Source organism: Podarcis cretensis (assembly GCF_951804945.1).
Source record: "Podarcis cretensis genome assembly, chromosome: 10".
Lineage (NCBI taxonomy): Eukaryota > Metazoa > Chordata > Lepidosauria > Squamata > Lacertidae > Podarcis > Podarcis cretensis.
The window spans coordinates 219,423-234,462 of NC_137179.1; the positions used below are offsets into that span (position 1 = coordinate 219,423).

Below are 15,040 nucleotides of genomic sequence, written 5' to 3' on the forward strand. Positions count from 1 at the left end.
CAGCCATTTAAGGCTTGATAGGTTAAAATCAGCACTTTGAACTGGGCCTGGAAACTAAATGGCAGCCAGTGCAGCCAGGCCAGTGTGAGATACTGGAGGATACTGGAAGCCAGGACCTCCAAGGTTGCTTTCTCTGAAATGCTGCCAGGTCCACGCACAAAGCCAGACAGACTCTGTGGTCTCAATGTGTGGACGAGAGGATGGGATCAGGAGAAGGGGTTTGGATTTGTTAGGCACTGAGAAACTATCTGGGGCAAGCCAGGCCTGTAGAAAAGCGGCAGGCTCCCCTTCAACCAGGGATAGAACCAGACTACTGCTGGCACCAAAAATAAAGAAGGTGGCAGAGCAGCTTTTAAACTGATCAAGGGGGAGAAAGCCGAGAGGAACTGAGAGAGATCCAGTTTGGATTGAATCTCTCTGCTGGGATGCAGATGATAAAACTGATGAAAATTTAAATGTGGGCAGTTGAGAAATGAACTTTGTAAGTGCAGGGGCACAATATAGCAATTCAGAGACACCAAATCACCACAGGTCTCTTGCAGTAAGAACAGTCAAAGAGTCTTGTGACACACTCCTAGCTAGATGCAGAAACTGGGACCTCCAAGGTCTAGGGAGCAAGTGGGTTTGGGGATCCCTGGCTAGGTGGGACCAGAGACCCAGCTGGTCTGCAACTCAGTGAGATGAGGAAGGCACTTCAGCCCTGTGGGATTCAAGCAAAGGTCTGGCCCTCAAGGCCCAGCCCTGCTGGGCTCAACCTTCAGAAGGCCAGTCACGGCCCTTGGCCCCTGGCCCCGCCCTCGCTGCCACAGCCAGATGGGGAGCCCAGAGGAGACTGCAAGGAGCGTCTGACACTGGCCTTGGAGCCAAGCATTTCCACTGCAATGGCTCTGGATTGAAGGTTTCAGGGGGTTCAGTGCAGCCCCAGGTGTGTGCCCAGCTAGAGAACCCCAAACCCCAACCCCAAACCCCTAGGTTAGATTATGGGAACATGTTATACTTGGGGCTGCATCTGAAGATGGTCCGGAAACTTCAGCCGGTGCAGAATTCAGCAGCCAGGTTGCTCACTGCAACAAGATGGTCTGAGCCTATGACATGGATCCTGGCCTGACTGCGCTGGCTGCCTATTAGTTTCCCAGGGCAGAGCACTGATGACCCAGTCAGGCGACTTTTAAAAGCTTGTCATTGCTTTTGCATTTATTTATTTTTCATTTCTTGCAAAACCATTATATTGAGGTTCTCCCTCTCCAGTAGTGACAGATCATTCAAGCATAGTCCATTCACATTAAGGGAGATTAGCTTTAAAGTCATAGAATCAAAGTTTATTGTGGTAGACGTTTTAATTTTTTTCTCGGAGCCATAAGACAGCTCTCAACAAGAAGCAAGCCAATGGACACAACAGTGAGGAATGGGATTAACGCAGGCAAACAGCCTAAATAAAAAAACCAACAAACCTTATAAACGGTAAAGTGAGGGTGACCTGAGAAGCCAGGGGCAGCCTGGAGCAGTTGGAGGCTGCACTCCACATCACTGAACAGCACGGAGCAGGCAGGGACTATAGCTGTGCCTCAGACCCTCTTCTCCTGTCAGGAGAACCAAATAGAGGGGGGGCAGTGCCCCTCCCCCCCAAAAAAAAATATCAATGAGGGGGCTGGGCCCCCTCAAATTTGTGCAGTGGCATTTTAGGGATTGTTCTTTCTGCCAATTTTAGGAATGTGCTTTGACCAGTCTTCTGCTTCTTTATTGCCATCACATGCCAGATCTTGAGGGGAGGGGTTCAATTCTAAGCATGGCTCATGCGTGGATCTCACTGCTTGCTGCCATTAGATGCCCTTTGTATAGGAAGAGTGACTTGGAAGGGAAGGCCCATCTGTACACATAGCTGACTTCATTTGAGGCCAGAGTAAATGCCTAAGAATATCTGCACTTTCTCAAGTTTCCATACAAGTACCCTGGCAAATTTCAATCACACTCGAATCAAACTTCAGTTCCCTTACATGCATGGTGAGGTAGATCCTTAATTCTGTATTTTAAAAATCTGATAGTGTTCTCAGTACTGAACACTTCAGGGAAGAAATCAAAATCCACAGAATGAAACTGATGATAAATTGGGTGAGTCCTCCTTCACCCTCGCTCTCCAGTATTCTTGTTGTTGTTTAGTCGTTTAGTTGTGTCCGACTGTCAGGGACTCAGCGGGAGCGCAGGGAGGAGAGGAGATGGAGAGCGAGGGGGAGCAATCCGAGGGCAGCGTAGGAGAAGATGACAGCAGCCCGATAGATTCCATGAGCCTCTCCAGCGAATCGGAAGATTCACAGAAGGGGGCGCCTATGGGCAGGGCAAGGGGGGACCCAAGGGGGACACCCCAGAAGCAAGGGGCCAGCGGGGACTCCCAGAGCAGCAGTTGGAAATCAGGACCAGCTTCCCCACCAGAGCGTAGTGGGGGGGAGGAGTCCCAGGTATCAGAGCCCACATATTCACCACCAGCGAGAGAAGATGAGTCAGGGTTGGCCACGCCTCCATCGGAGAGCGAGGGAACGGTCAAGAGGAAAGCTGCAGGCTGGGCGCGCGCGCCAAGTTCAAATGTACAGGCGAGTGGCACAGAAGGTAGCCCGGATAGGGAACCAGGTCCTAAAGCCCGCCGGAAGGAGGGGGAAGAATCATCAGGGTCAGCGTCAGAGGAGTCCAGAAAGGATGAAACCCTAGCGGGCAGGAGGGCCCAGAGGAGAAAGGAACTTAGGAAGAGGTGGAGCAAGGCGAGAGTCTTAAACTGGTGTGGAAGGGGCGGAGACTCAGACGAGACTTCGCCGGTCTAAGGTCGAGACGTAGAGCTGCGCGCTGCGGCTTTAAAATGGAAACTGAACCTCAATAAAGACTTTTGTACATAACTACAGCCTAGCGTTGGTCCTCTGTGAGCTGGGACCTGGAGGCAGCTCTGACACCGACTCTTCGTGACCCCATGGACCAGAGAACGCCAGGCACTCCTGTCCTCCACTGCCCCCTGCAGCTTGGTCAGACTCATGCTGGTAACCTCGAAAACACTATCCAACCATCTTGTCCTCTGTCGCCCCCTTCTCCTTGTGCCCTCCATCTTTCCCAACATCAGGGTCTTCTCCAGGGAGTCTTCTCTTCTCATGAGGTGGCCAAAGTACTGGAGCCTCAGCTTCACAATCTGTCCTTCCAGTGAGCACTCAGGGCTGATTTCCTTCAGAATGGAGAGGTTTGATCTTCTTGCAGTCCATGGGACTCTCAAGAGTCTCCTCCAGCACCATAATTCAAAAGCATCAATTCTTCGGCGATCAGCCTTCTTTATGGTCCAGCTCTCACTTCCAGTATTCTACAGACCCTAATATTTTTCCTGCAATCGCCCTTTGAGTGCACCTCTTCTTTTTCCTCTAAATTATTTGTAGCTGCACAGGAGGGCAACCAAGATGATCAAGGGTCTGGAAGCTAAGCCTTATGAGGAACTGGTTTCACATGGACTGGAGATGAAAGCGCTCCTCAGTCTATGTGTTCGAGACATCGTGAGCTTTCCAATATGGCCCTGTCACCAAACCGTGGTAACTTGGTTCTTTTGAAATCCGGAGAGACAAGTGATATCCCATATGCTATAGGACTTTCAATAAGACATGTCGGAGACCAGATCTGGGTTTACACACCTTTCATGCAACATTTATTTCACATAGGTATACTTTAATACATTGGTACCAAGACGTTCCGACACTCACAATTCATTCACCCATACTCACAAGGCCCTTCACGTGGGTTGATCATGCCTCACGCAAGAGCTGTGGGTGTCGAGCTGTAGTGCTAGTCCCGGCACACTGAGAGCATGCAGAGAGTCCTTTTTATAGCCTTCTTCCCCCATTGCCGTCTGTGGGCTGGCTTGGAGAAGGACTGAATCTCCCCGCTCTCTTCTGCTCTCCTCCTGGACCACCACCAAGTTGCCTCTGCAGCTGCACCTCGGAACATACAGTGTGTCCGTGGCCTTTATCTCATGTCCGTGGCCCATTGCCAGTTCCTCCCTGTTTTTGTCAGGGGCTTTTTGCTTTCAGTAAACAACACCACAGTCATACATTCCTCTTTGATCAAACTAATTTCTCGCTTCACTTGCCAGCATATAATGCTTTGCGAATTCTCCATTTTCTTTTGGGTCTAACATTCATACTACACCTTCATGACAACCCCGAGCAATATAAAGACATCGGCTGTCAAAACATGAAAATCTGGCAAACAAATATGTTCAAAATTTTGAAAGGCTTTTGGAAAAGCAGAAATACCAACAATCATATTTCAATAAACAAGTAAAAGTCTCAGATAAGATGCAGATTATATCTTACAAAGTGACTGAACTCATTGCTTCACAGACAAGACCACATACAATAGGTGGGGGGGGGGGGATTATTAAGCCTGCCTGCGGTTTGTGAAAAAATTGTTGGGTAATGGTGGAAATGCTTGTCTGATGACGCAATTCACAGAAGAAAAGCTGATACGTCAACTAATCTTCAGGAAGCATCTTTCTGATAGTATGAAGAATTCTATATTTGCCATTTAAGTTGATGAATCTATTGACCTTAGGTGTTTTATACTTTCTGAATGTTCCATAATCACATTATGAAGTAGTTACGTTGGAAATGTAACGAAGCAGTAGGAGCAATGGATCATGTGTGGTGATGTAAAAAAAATAGGAGAATTCTGAGATACAATCTACAATGAGTTAAAAAAAGATGTTTAAATTATCATTTCCAAAAAAGCCAGAAGCTTTCCTTCTAGGAATCATTGGGGATGAGATCCCCAAAGAGCTGAAGAAGTTATTTATGTACGCCATCACGGCAGCAAGAGTATTGACAGCACAAAACTGGAAAGAAGACCAAATAATAATAATAATAATAATACCAACAAAGAGGGACTGGCAAGCGAAACTGATGGAATATGTGGAGATGGATAAGCTGACAGGGCAGTTAAGAGACCAAGAGTACCAAAAAGTTAACAGCAATTGGAGTAATTTTTAAAAATATCTGAAAGATTACTGCGGCGATTTAAATTTTTGACTGGGCTAGATTGACTCTTGTAAAGATAACCAGTAGAAACGGTAAATAGAAGATTAGATACAACTGGAAAGGCATACAACAAAGAATTCTATGGACCCTAGTAAGACGTAGAAGGAAGTCCAATGCAAACAAAGTAACAATGTTCAGTAGATAAGTAACATATTTATTTTATTTTTTGTTTATGCATACATGTTCAATGGTGGAATGCTGAGAGATTTCAATTATTTATAGTGAATGTTGACGTGTATGAAAAGGGTGGTGGTAAATCAACAGAAAAACCAATAAAGATGTAAAACAACAACCCTTAACCTATAGTTTTCCCCCTATATGAATTCTTTGATGGGTCAAGAGATTGCCCTTCCGACTGAAACTCTTTCCACATTCCAAACACTGAAATGGTTTCTCCCCTGTATGAATTCTTTGATGAGAAATGTAATTCTGCTTCCACAGAAAGCTCTTTCCACACTCTTGGCACTGAAATGGTTTCTCCCCACGGTGAATACTTTGATGACTATGGAGATTTGCGTTTGTCTTAAAGCTCTTTCCACATTCCAAACACTGAAATGGTCTCTCCCCTGTATGAATTGTTTGATGAGAAGTGAAACCGCGCTTCCGCAGAAAGCTCTTTCCACACTCTTGGCACTGAAATGGTTTCTCCCCACGGTGAATACTTTGATGACTATGGAGGTTTGTGCTTGTATTAAAGCTCTTTCCGCATTCAAAGCACTGATATGGTTTATCTCCAGTATGAATTCTTTGATGGGCTGAGAGATTGGCCTTCACACTGAAGCTCTTTCCACATTCCAAGCACTGATATGGTTTCTCCCCTGTATGAATTACTTGATGGGCCTTGAGAGTGGACCTCTGACAGAAGCCCTTCCCACATTCCAAGCACTGATGTGGTTTCTCCCCACGGTGAATTTTCTGATGCCGATATAAGTTTGTGCTACTGCTAAAGCTCTTCCCACATTCTGAACACTGATATGGTTTCTCCCCTGTATGAATTACTTGATGTGCTGTGAGAGAGGACCTCACACGGAAGCCCTTCCCACATTCCAAGCAATGATATGGTTTCCCCCCTGTGTGAATTATCTGGTGGGCTGTAAGATTGGACCGCTGTCGGAAGCTCTTTCCACATTCTGAGCACTGATATGGTTTCTCCCCAGTATGAATTCTTAGGTGGGAAGTGAAGTAGCTGCTGTTACTGAAGCTCTTTCCACATTCCAAGCACTGATATGGTTTTTCCCCAGTGTGAACTTTCTGGTGTCGATGGAGATTTGCACTTATTTTAAAGCTCTTTCCACATTCCAAGCACCGGTATGGTTCCTCCCCTGTATGAATTCTTTGATGGGTCATGAGATGGGGCCTCACACGAAAGCTCTTTCCACACTCCAAGCACTGATAGGGCTTCTCCCCTGTATGAATTCTTTGATGGGAAAAGAGCCTTGCTTTACTACTTAAGCTCTTTCCACATTCCAAGCACTGATAGGGCTTCTCCCCAGTAGGATTTATTCGATGGGAAGTGATATGGGAGCTGTGGCTGAAGTTCGCTCCACACGGCCTCTCCATTGTGCAGATTTTGTGGTGGCCTCCCTTCTTTATTTCCAATCCATCACCTTCTGCAACAAGGAGAGAAACCGATTAGAGCCTCAGGAAGAAATGGAGCCCCAAATTATTGAACAATGCTAATGAACACTTGTGATACAGGAAGAACTGAGGGCATTAGTCGTGAGGTCTTACTACAGAGCTTTCCAAACTGTGTTTTGTGACACATTAGCGTGTCAACTACAGTGTGTAGCTCTTTCGCACAAACTCACCCCACGCTCCTCCTGGGGCTGGAAAGGGGGTTAGTTGCTTGTAAAACTGAATTACTGTGTCATGAAATGATGCAAAACTGAATTACAGTGGTACCTCAGGTTACAAACGCTTCAGGTTACATACGCTTCAGGTTACAGACTCTGCTAACCCAGAAATAATGCTTCAGGTAAGTACTTTGCTTCAGGATGAGAACAGAAATTGTGCTCTGGCGGCGCGGCAGCAGCAGGAGGCCCCATTAGCTAAAGTGGTGCTTCAGGTTAAGTACAGTTTCAGGTTAAGAATGGACCTCCAGTATGAATTAAGTACTTAACCTGATGTACCAATGTACTGTGTTGCAAAATGATGCATGTCTAAAAAATGTGTCACCAACATGAAAAGTTTGGAAAGCTCTGTATTCCAGGGTTCACAGCCTTTTTTGACTGGCATTCACTGACCTATTTATAGGAACCTGAGATTTGAAAAGTCTGGCTCGTTCCTGGGATGGATTTTGTTTGGCTCATGAAATCCACTCCATCTCCAATGTCAATTGTCTCTTTGGTTAACCAAAAACTGATGGAAGCAAAAAGAAAAAACCTGACAAAAGCTACTTCCACTTCCCCATCAACTCTGCAGTCTATATTTTAAAAGGCCTAGGAAGTTCAGCCTGATCATGATTAAAAAGGCATAACCGGAGGAAGAATATTCACAGAAAAGCGGTAGGTAAGCTGGTGGGGTGTTAGAATCCCAGATTCTGTAGGTGGGAAGTTCATCACATAGATATATGTCTTGAATTTAAAAACGGATATTATGATCCAATGGAGCCTTACCAAGAGAGTCCATGATCCCCTGATTCTCCTCCATGACTTCCTTAGGCAGAGCTCTCTGGTCAAGATCCAGCAACGCTCACTCCTCATCTGTGAAACAAGTAGCTACATCTTCAAAACACACTGCACCCTAAAAGAAAAAGGTCTTCGTCTTAGATAGCATTAAAATTATCTACTATACTTTGCTCTGTTGTTTTCTGCCTGTTCTTTGCTGCGCTGTTTTAATGGGATTGTTTTGCTGCACATTTTAATTATTTAAAATGCTTATTTAACATTTTAATGGAATATTTTTATTGTGTATTTTAATGATGGAAATCTTTGTGTAACTGGCTAGAGCTCCACGTTGTGTTCTTTTCTCCCTGTGCGCTGTTTTAGGGGGGAACCCTCATTGTGCAACTGATGGAGCTGATCAGGTGCGCCCTGGCCAATGTCTACTATTGTTTGTCAACTGCTTAGAAGCCAATTTAGCATTCAACAATCAATACTGAAATAAAACTACAACAACTGATAAATAATACTAGTGACATACAATCACAGACTTGGAAGAGACCCTGAGGATTATTGTCCAACCCTCTGCAATGCATCCATGGCGCTCCAGCCTCTGCTTCCAAGCTTGCCAGGAAGGGGCCCAGCACCTCTTGAGGGAATCCGTTCCACCATCACTCTTACTTAATCTAAGCACAACCACAAGGGCTCCAGACTAGGGCAGGGTGATATAGCCTGAAGTCCACATCATGGTAACAGTTTCATAGCATTCAACGTGGCAATATATCATAAATCACAATGCAAGCTGGCCCTATTTAAAAAGTAACCATGTTATGATATAGAAGCAATGCAGCTGCAAACTGCTAGCTTGAAAGCAAAACATAATGGGAATGTTGGGACTGTCCGTGGGAAACAGAGGGACAGTCAATTCACAGTGCGAAGCACCGGAATTAGCTCAGAGTGCAATATGAGCTCTTCCGTTTGTTCCTGTACAGGAAGTGCAGGAAGTGTTTGCTACTAGGCTGCTGGAGTTTGAAGAGAGCAGTCATGTTTTTTTGTAATGCTGCAAAGACAGAAATAAAGGCATGAAAATACATTCCTGTCTATCTCTTTCCCCTGCCGGGGGCAGGAAAGGGGGGGGGGTGTTCTTCTCACGCTGAGAAGGATCGCCTATCACGACCTAGCCTGGATCTTGCTGGGGAATGCAGCCAGGGAGGTCAAGAGGAGATCAAGCTGGGTGCCTGGGAGAGTTGCCAGTTTCTCCTGATATGGGCTTGATTTCCAACAGGGAAAACTGTGAAGCTGGTCATTGCTTTTTCTGATTCCTGCCGCCCCTGTTGCTCTGCCACCTCAGCGCTTCCCTGCCTCCTGCAAGGGGAAGCAAACCAGAAGAGCAGGTGCTGAAGAAAGCAGCCATCCAGGAGCTTTCCTCAGGAACAGAGACACCATGAGCTTCTTGTTTTCAATGCATTTGCCAGGCTGGTAAGTGGCGGAGGGAGATGCTGGTCCGAGGCGGCTCTGGGCTTCTTGCTGGGAGCCCCTTGCTCCCTTCCTTGCTCCTTCTCTAGGCTCTCTCAGGAGGCAGGGTCTGCCTGCAGGCGTCTCCTGATCCCAGACTTTCGCCAGAGGCCTCGCCAGAGCAAGAACCCCTTTCCTCCTTGCCTCCCCCAAAGCCCTTTCCTGGTTGCTGCCCAGCCCTGTCCTTTGAACGGCTGCTGCCCTCAGTCGGAGCTCTCTTGGAAGCAGCAGCTAGTCCAATGGAAAAAGAAACTGGGGTTATTACTTCTCAGGCTATTAAAGGTAAAGGGGCCCCTGACCATTAGGTCCAGTTGTGACCGACTCTGGGGTTGCGGCGCTCATCTCACTTTATTGGCCGAGGGAGCGGGCATACAGCTTCCGGGTCATGTGGCCAGCAGGACTAAGCCGCTTCTGGCGAACCAGAGCAGTGCACAGAAACACCGTTTACCTTCCTGCTGGAGTGGTACCTATTTATCTACTTGTACTTTGACGTGCTTTCAAACTGCTAGGTGGGCAGGAGCAGGGACCGAGCAACAGGAACTCATCCCGTCGCGGGGATTCGAACCGCCAACCTTCTGATAGGCAACTCCTAGGCTCTGTGGTTTAACCCACAGCGCCACCCACATCCCTCCTCTCAGGCTATTCCTTACGTTAATAAAATAAAATAAACTTTGTCCTGTTGTCCAAGCCTCTTTCCTCCCCTCTCCCCTTCTGTGTGTCTCTCAGTTGCCAGAGAACACCAAAATGCAAATTTTCCTGGCCTGGCAAAATATATGCATTTTATTTAATACATTTTTGTTTGGTGAAATTTTGTCCATTCTTTCTAGTTTGAACTGGTTTATAAAGGAAAATTAGCAAACAATCAAATAACTGGTGTTGTGGGATGTATATACAAATTCAATTAAGACTCAATAGTGAATAATATTTTAACATCTAAAAGTACGACAGAGAATGTTTTTTTCTTGTTTAGTAATGTAATTAATTTTGGCAGGAACATTCTCTTACCTTACCTTTGATATCTATGCTATTTATTACTTCTACAGCTTTAGAGAAAATGTGCTGATTTTAAAATTATATGTCCTATTAAATAACTGCTGCAACAATATGCTAAAGGTAATTAAAAATGTATCCATTTTAGACCCCTAAGTAGTAGCAGTTGCTAGTTTTCATTTGCTTCTCCACAGTTCCAGGCTTATTTCAGACACTGTGATATATATTACAATGTTGAAAACTAGATGTCACCCAGCCCTAGAACATAATCTGTTAACTCTATTCTATCCTATCTCCCATTTGATAGAATCAGAGCTGCAAGGGACCCTGATGGTCATTTAGTCCAACCCCGTGCAATGAAGCCTCCACAACATGCCGTTTTGTTTCTGTTTAAACCAATTCACAAACCAAGAACTCATATATTGACCACTAGTAATAAACCACATGCTTAAGATATTCTTGCACATTTATTGTGCTATTTTTGTTGTATACAAATAACATGAAGACTCAGAAGACTCAAAAACTTATTTGTATCCTCGGTTATTCCTATGATCCTTGTTCTAGGGTGTATGGGGTATTAGGGGAGGGGCAGAACCTCTGGCAGGGGACCCATCATGCTCCTTCTGGGGTACCTGGTCCACCTTTGGTCCCTACCCTGCACCCAACTGTCGCCCATGCCTTCTAGCAGCTGCTAGCATGCGACAGGGGCCACAATCCCAGGAATGGCTTCACCTGGCCAGCTAAGGCAGGTGAGGGAAACCAGTGGGTCTTGAACCCTCCATGAGTTTGGGACTTCCTGAGTGGACGAAGAGAGGCTCCAGCAGATTCAGCAGACAAGACCAACAGCGGGTCCGATGGCCCAGAAGGTGGTTTCTGCCAGTGCTGTGGAGGAAAGGGAGCCCGTCCAGGAGGAGAACTCTCCTTCTACACCTACACTGCATTGCAGGACCTTGTCAGAAGAAAAGGCTCCGGAGGAAACAGGGCTGCTAAGGCAGTGGCTGGACTTCTTGGTGGTGGTGCCCGCCCTATGGAACACCTGTGATAGGAATTTTGAGGTCTTAGATATATGGTAATGTTCATAAGTGTACCAACCAAGTACCTACATAGATCAGCGCAGGAAGACCAACCTGGAACCATTTTGATTCCCAAACTGACCAAATGTTTTCCCTGCAAGGAGGGAGGGGGGGTCAGGGAGCCTTCCCATTGTCTCAGGAATTGAGTAATCAGCATTTTAATGGGTGACAGACTATCAGGAAAGACAAATCAGGAAAGGCAAGCAGATAACCTGGCAAACAGGAAAAACAACATTCAAATTTCTGTTTTAGACCGCCTTTTCTGTGATGTAGGTATGATGTTTCTGGGGGGTGGTCTTGATCTACAGGGTGGCAATTCAAAAGTCTATCTAAGGGCTTGTGCGCCACTGTTCTGGGTTCCTCCTCCTCCTTTCCTGCGTGTGGCAGCGAGGACCCAGTTGCAGCAGTTCAATCCAGATCAGGCTCACTAGCCGCTTTGCGCCTCAATATTCTCTGTTCTTCTCTCCTGCCCATAGGGAACCCTCCCAAGGACTCTCGATGGGCCATTTGGGTTGCCCACCCGCCCTCCCGCCAGAGGCCAAGGAAAGAAAGACACCTGAGGGGGGCAGCCCTGCGGGGGGGGAGGCTCTTCCTGGTCCGGCTCCTTCCCGGCGGCCAGGCTCCCCCCGGGGGCAGAGAGAGAGAGAGAGAGACTCTCCGGATGGTCGCCGGCCAGGCCGGAAGAGACGCGGAGGGCGGGGCTTCCGGCTCCGCCCGCCTTTCCCGTCCTCTCTAGGAATCCCGCCCCGTTCACCGTAACCCTTGCCAAGCCGGGCGCGCCGAGAAGGGCCGAGGAGAGTCAGACGGGGAGGGAAGGCGAAGGTGGACGAGTCGAAGGATCAAGAAGCTCTCTTGGTTTTCCTTTCTTATGATCTAGGAACACAGGCACAGCAAGAAGAAACGGAAACTTTGATTTTATGTTAAGAAAGTTATTTCTATTTTTAAAAACCAATAAAGGTGAATTGAAAAATGAAAGAAATGCAAAATAAAAACACAGCAGACTTAACAAGAACCACACACAAAATGAGAGGTCACTCCGATTAGGAAATGGGCTATGTATTAAAAAATATTTATTTTATTTTTAAATAATATTTATTAGCTGTTTAAAAATTACAAAAAGAAAGAAAAAGAATTAAACAAAACAATACAATACAAAAACAAAAACACTACATAAAACATTGAATTAACAAATCAAAACAAAAACAATTAAAAACACATCCAGTAATTTCCATATCTTACTCACACCTCCCTTTTTGTATTCCACTTCAATTTAACTGTTTCAGCAAATCCTTTCCATCTTCCTCTGTTTTCTGTCCTGTAATTCTTACCTTTTTTCCTTTTTTTCCCTTTAATACATTAACAATCTATCTGTACCTAACTCCTTATAACATTTCTGCTAAAGCCGAATAACTTCAACATTTTTCTAACATTCATTAATTTTACAGTATTGCTGTAAATAGTCTTTAAATTTTTTCCAATCTTCTTCCACCGACTCTTCTCCCTGGTCTCGGATTCTGCCGGTCATTTCCGCCAATTCCATGTAGTCCATCAACTTCATCTGCCATTCTTCCCGAGTGGGTAAATCTTGTGTCTTCCAATGCTTTGCTATAAGTATTCTTGCTGCTGCTGTAGCATACGTAAAGAAAGTTCTATCCTTCTTTGGCACCAATTGGCCGACCATGCCCAGGAGAAAGGCCTCTGGTTTCTTCAAAAAGGTATATTTAAATACCTTTTTTCATTTCATTATAAATCATCTCCCAGAAAGTCTTAATCCTTGGGCATGTCCACCAAAGGTGAAAGAATGTACCTTCAATCTCATTACATTTCCAACATTTATTATCGGGCAAATGGTAAATTTTTGCAAGCTTGACTGGTGTTATGTACCACCTATAGATCATTTTCATTAGATTCTCTCTTAAGGCATTACATGCTGTAAACTTCATACCTGTGGTCCATAACTGTTCCCAGTCAGCCATGATAATGTTGTGTCCAACATCTTGTGCCCATTTAATCATAGCAGATTTCACCGTTTCATCCTGAGTATTCCATTTCAACAGCAAGTTATACTGGACAAATTTTTAACTTAGGGGTCTAACAATTCTATTTTCAATTTTGATTTTTCCACCTGGAAGCCAAGTTTTTTGTCCAAATTATATGCCTCCATTATTTGGTAATAATGGAGCCAGTCTCGCACTCTATTTTTTAATTTTTCAAAACTCTGCAGTTTTAATCTGTCTCCCTCTTGTTCCTGTATTAAAAAATATTTAAAGGATTATTATCATAATGTGATGTCTGTGGCAGCCTTTGAATGGCTTTCACGGTATGATGGATAATTAGAAGATTTCATAATTTTGATGAAATTTAACCCAATAAAACAGAAATTTACAGTGCTATCAAGTGGTGTAATAAGTTTTATCTTCTCTCTCTTTTTTGCCTTTCTGGACAATTCTTCTGTATGCTTTTTGTGTTAATTTCAATAAAGCACTATTTAAAAAAATAACAAGAACAAAAAGAAAACAAGAACCAATAACTGGGTTCCGAGCTGTTCCCTCCCTTGGCCAGAAAGAGGAGCGCCATCTCGCAGAGGAAAAGGCTCTGCCATAAGCGGGAAACCGCATGGGAAGAAGGACTGGACGGAGTCTCTGGGGAGGCGCGCCCTACACTCCCGCAGGCGACCACAATCCAGGGAGCCACTTGGACTGCTTGGCTAAACCAGGGTTGGCAATCCTTGAGGACCTGGGGACTTGTCTATCTATCTCTTCCCTGCATGCCAAGACGGGCTCTGGGGCTGGAGCAGGCGAGACCCGACAGGCAGCGGCAGAGCCCCTGCTGCCCCAGGGGAGAGGGGCACGGGGGGAGCCCGCTGCGCCCTGGGTCGCGCCTGGCCGGGCAAGAGCGAGGTGCCTCGGCGTCCGGCCGTCCCGCGACCATGTTGTCTCTGTAGCCTGTCGTGGGGTCCCTCAAAAAAGGTACCCGGGACCGCAGCCCTCACATTCTCCATCTCTGCCAATAGCGAGTCCAACAATCAAGAAGGCAGCTTCTGCCTTTGCTGTCAAGCTTGTCAGCCTGGAAAGGGAGCCCATAAGGGAGAACTCTCCACCTAAACCTCAGCTGTACTCATTTGTTAGAGAGAAGGGGGGGGGGATTGACAGAGAATACCGTTATAGATGTGGGTAAACATCAGAGACATAGAGACATACATAGAGACATCACCTTGCCAACAAAGGTCTGTATAGTAAAAGCTATGGTTTTCCCAGTAGTGATATATGGAAGTGAAAGCTGGACCATAAAGAAGGCTGACCACCGAAGAATTGATGCTTTTGAATTCTGGTGCTGGAGGAGACTCTTGAGAGTCCCATGGACTGTAAGAAGATCAAACCTCTCCATTCTTAAGGAAATCAGCCCTGAGTGCTCACTGGAAGGACAGATCCTGAAGCTGAGGCTCCAAGACTTTGGCCACCTCATAAGAAGAGAAGACTCCCTGGGAAAGACCCTGATGTTGGGAAAGATGGAGGGCACAAGGAGAAGGGGGCGACAGAGAACGAGATGGTTGGACAGTGTTCTCAAAGCTACCAGCATGAGTTTGACCAAACTGCGGAGGCAGTGGAAGACAGGAGGGCCTGGCGTGCTCTGGTCCAGGGGGTCACGAAGAGTCAGACACGACTAAACGACTAAACAACAACAATAACAACAACAAACCCAAGATATTAATAAATGGTAGGATTTTGATTATTTGTGGTATGAAGGGAGAATGCAGGCTGCGAAGGAATTCCTGGGCTGGGTATGCAAACCAGCCTGGCTGGCTGTG

General features: G+C 45.9%; 1 protein-coding gene across 2 annotated transcripts; it reads right to left on the minus strand.

Moving 5' to 3' along the window:
- Positions 1-3,640: 3,640 nt before the first annotated feature.
- On the minus strand, positions 3,641-11,185 carry LOC307225091 (uncharacterized protein). Of its 2 annotated transcripts, none has more exons than XM_079992822.1 (3): positions 10,892-11,185; positions 7,670-7,796; positions 3,641-6,661 (listed from the first exon to the last, which is right to left on the minus strand). In XM_079992822.1, the coding sequence occupies exons 2-3, from the start codon at positions 7,701-7,703 to the stop codon at positions 5,355-5,357; spliced, it is 1,341 nt and encodes a 446-aa protein (XP_079848948.1). In that variant the 5' UTR covers positions 7,704-7,796; positions 10,892-11,185; the 3' UTR covers positions 3,641-5,354. The 2 variants fall into 2 exon arrangements, with proteins under 2 accessions (XP_079848948.1, XP_079848947.1); XM_079992821.1 differs by having other exon boundaries at positions 3,641-6,664.
- Between the last annotated feature and the right edge of the window lie 3,855 nt (positions 11,186-15,040).

Excerpts from the sequence above, each read along its gene's own strand:
- LOC307225091 (XM_079992821.1), bottom strand. The coding sequence starts at position 7,703 with ATGGAGGAGAATCAGGGGATCATGGACTCTCTTG. Across the intron at positions 6,665-7,669 it reads GGGGATCATGGACTCTCTTG|AAGGTGATGGATTGGAAATA; the intron begins GTAAGGCTCCAT and ends TCCTTGTTGCAG.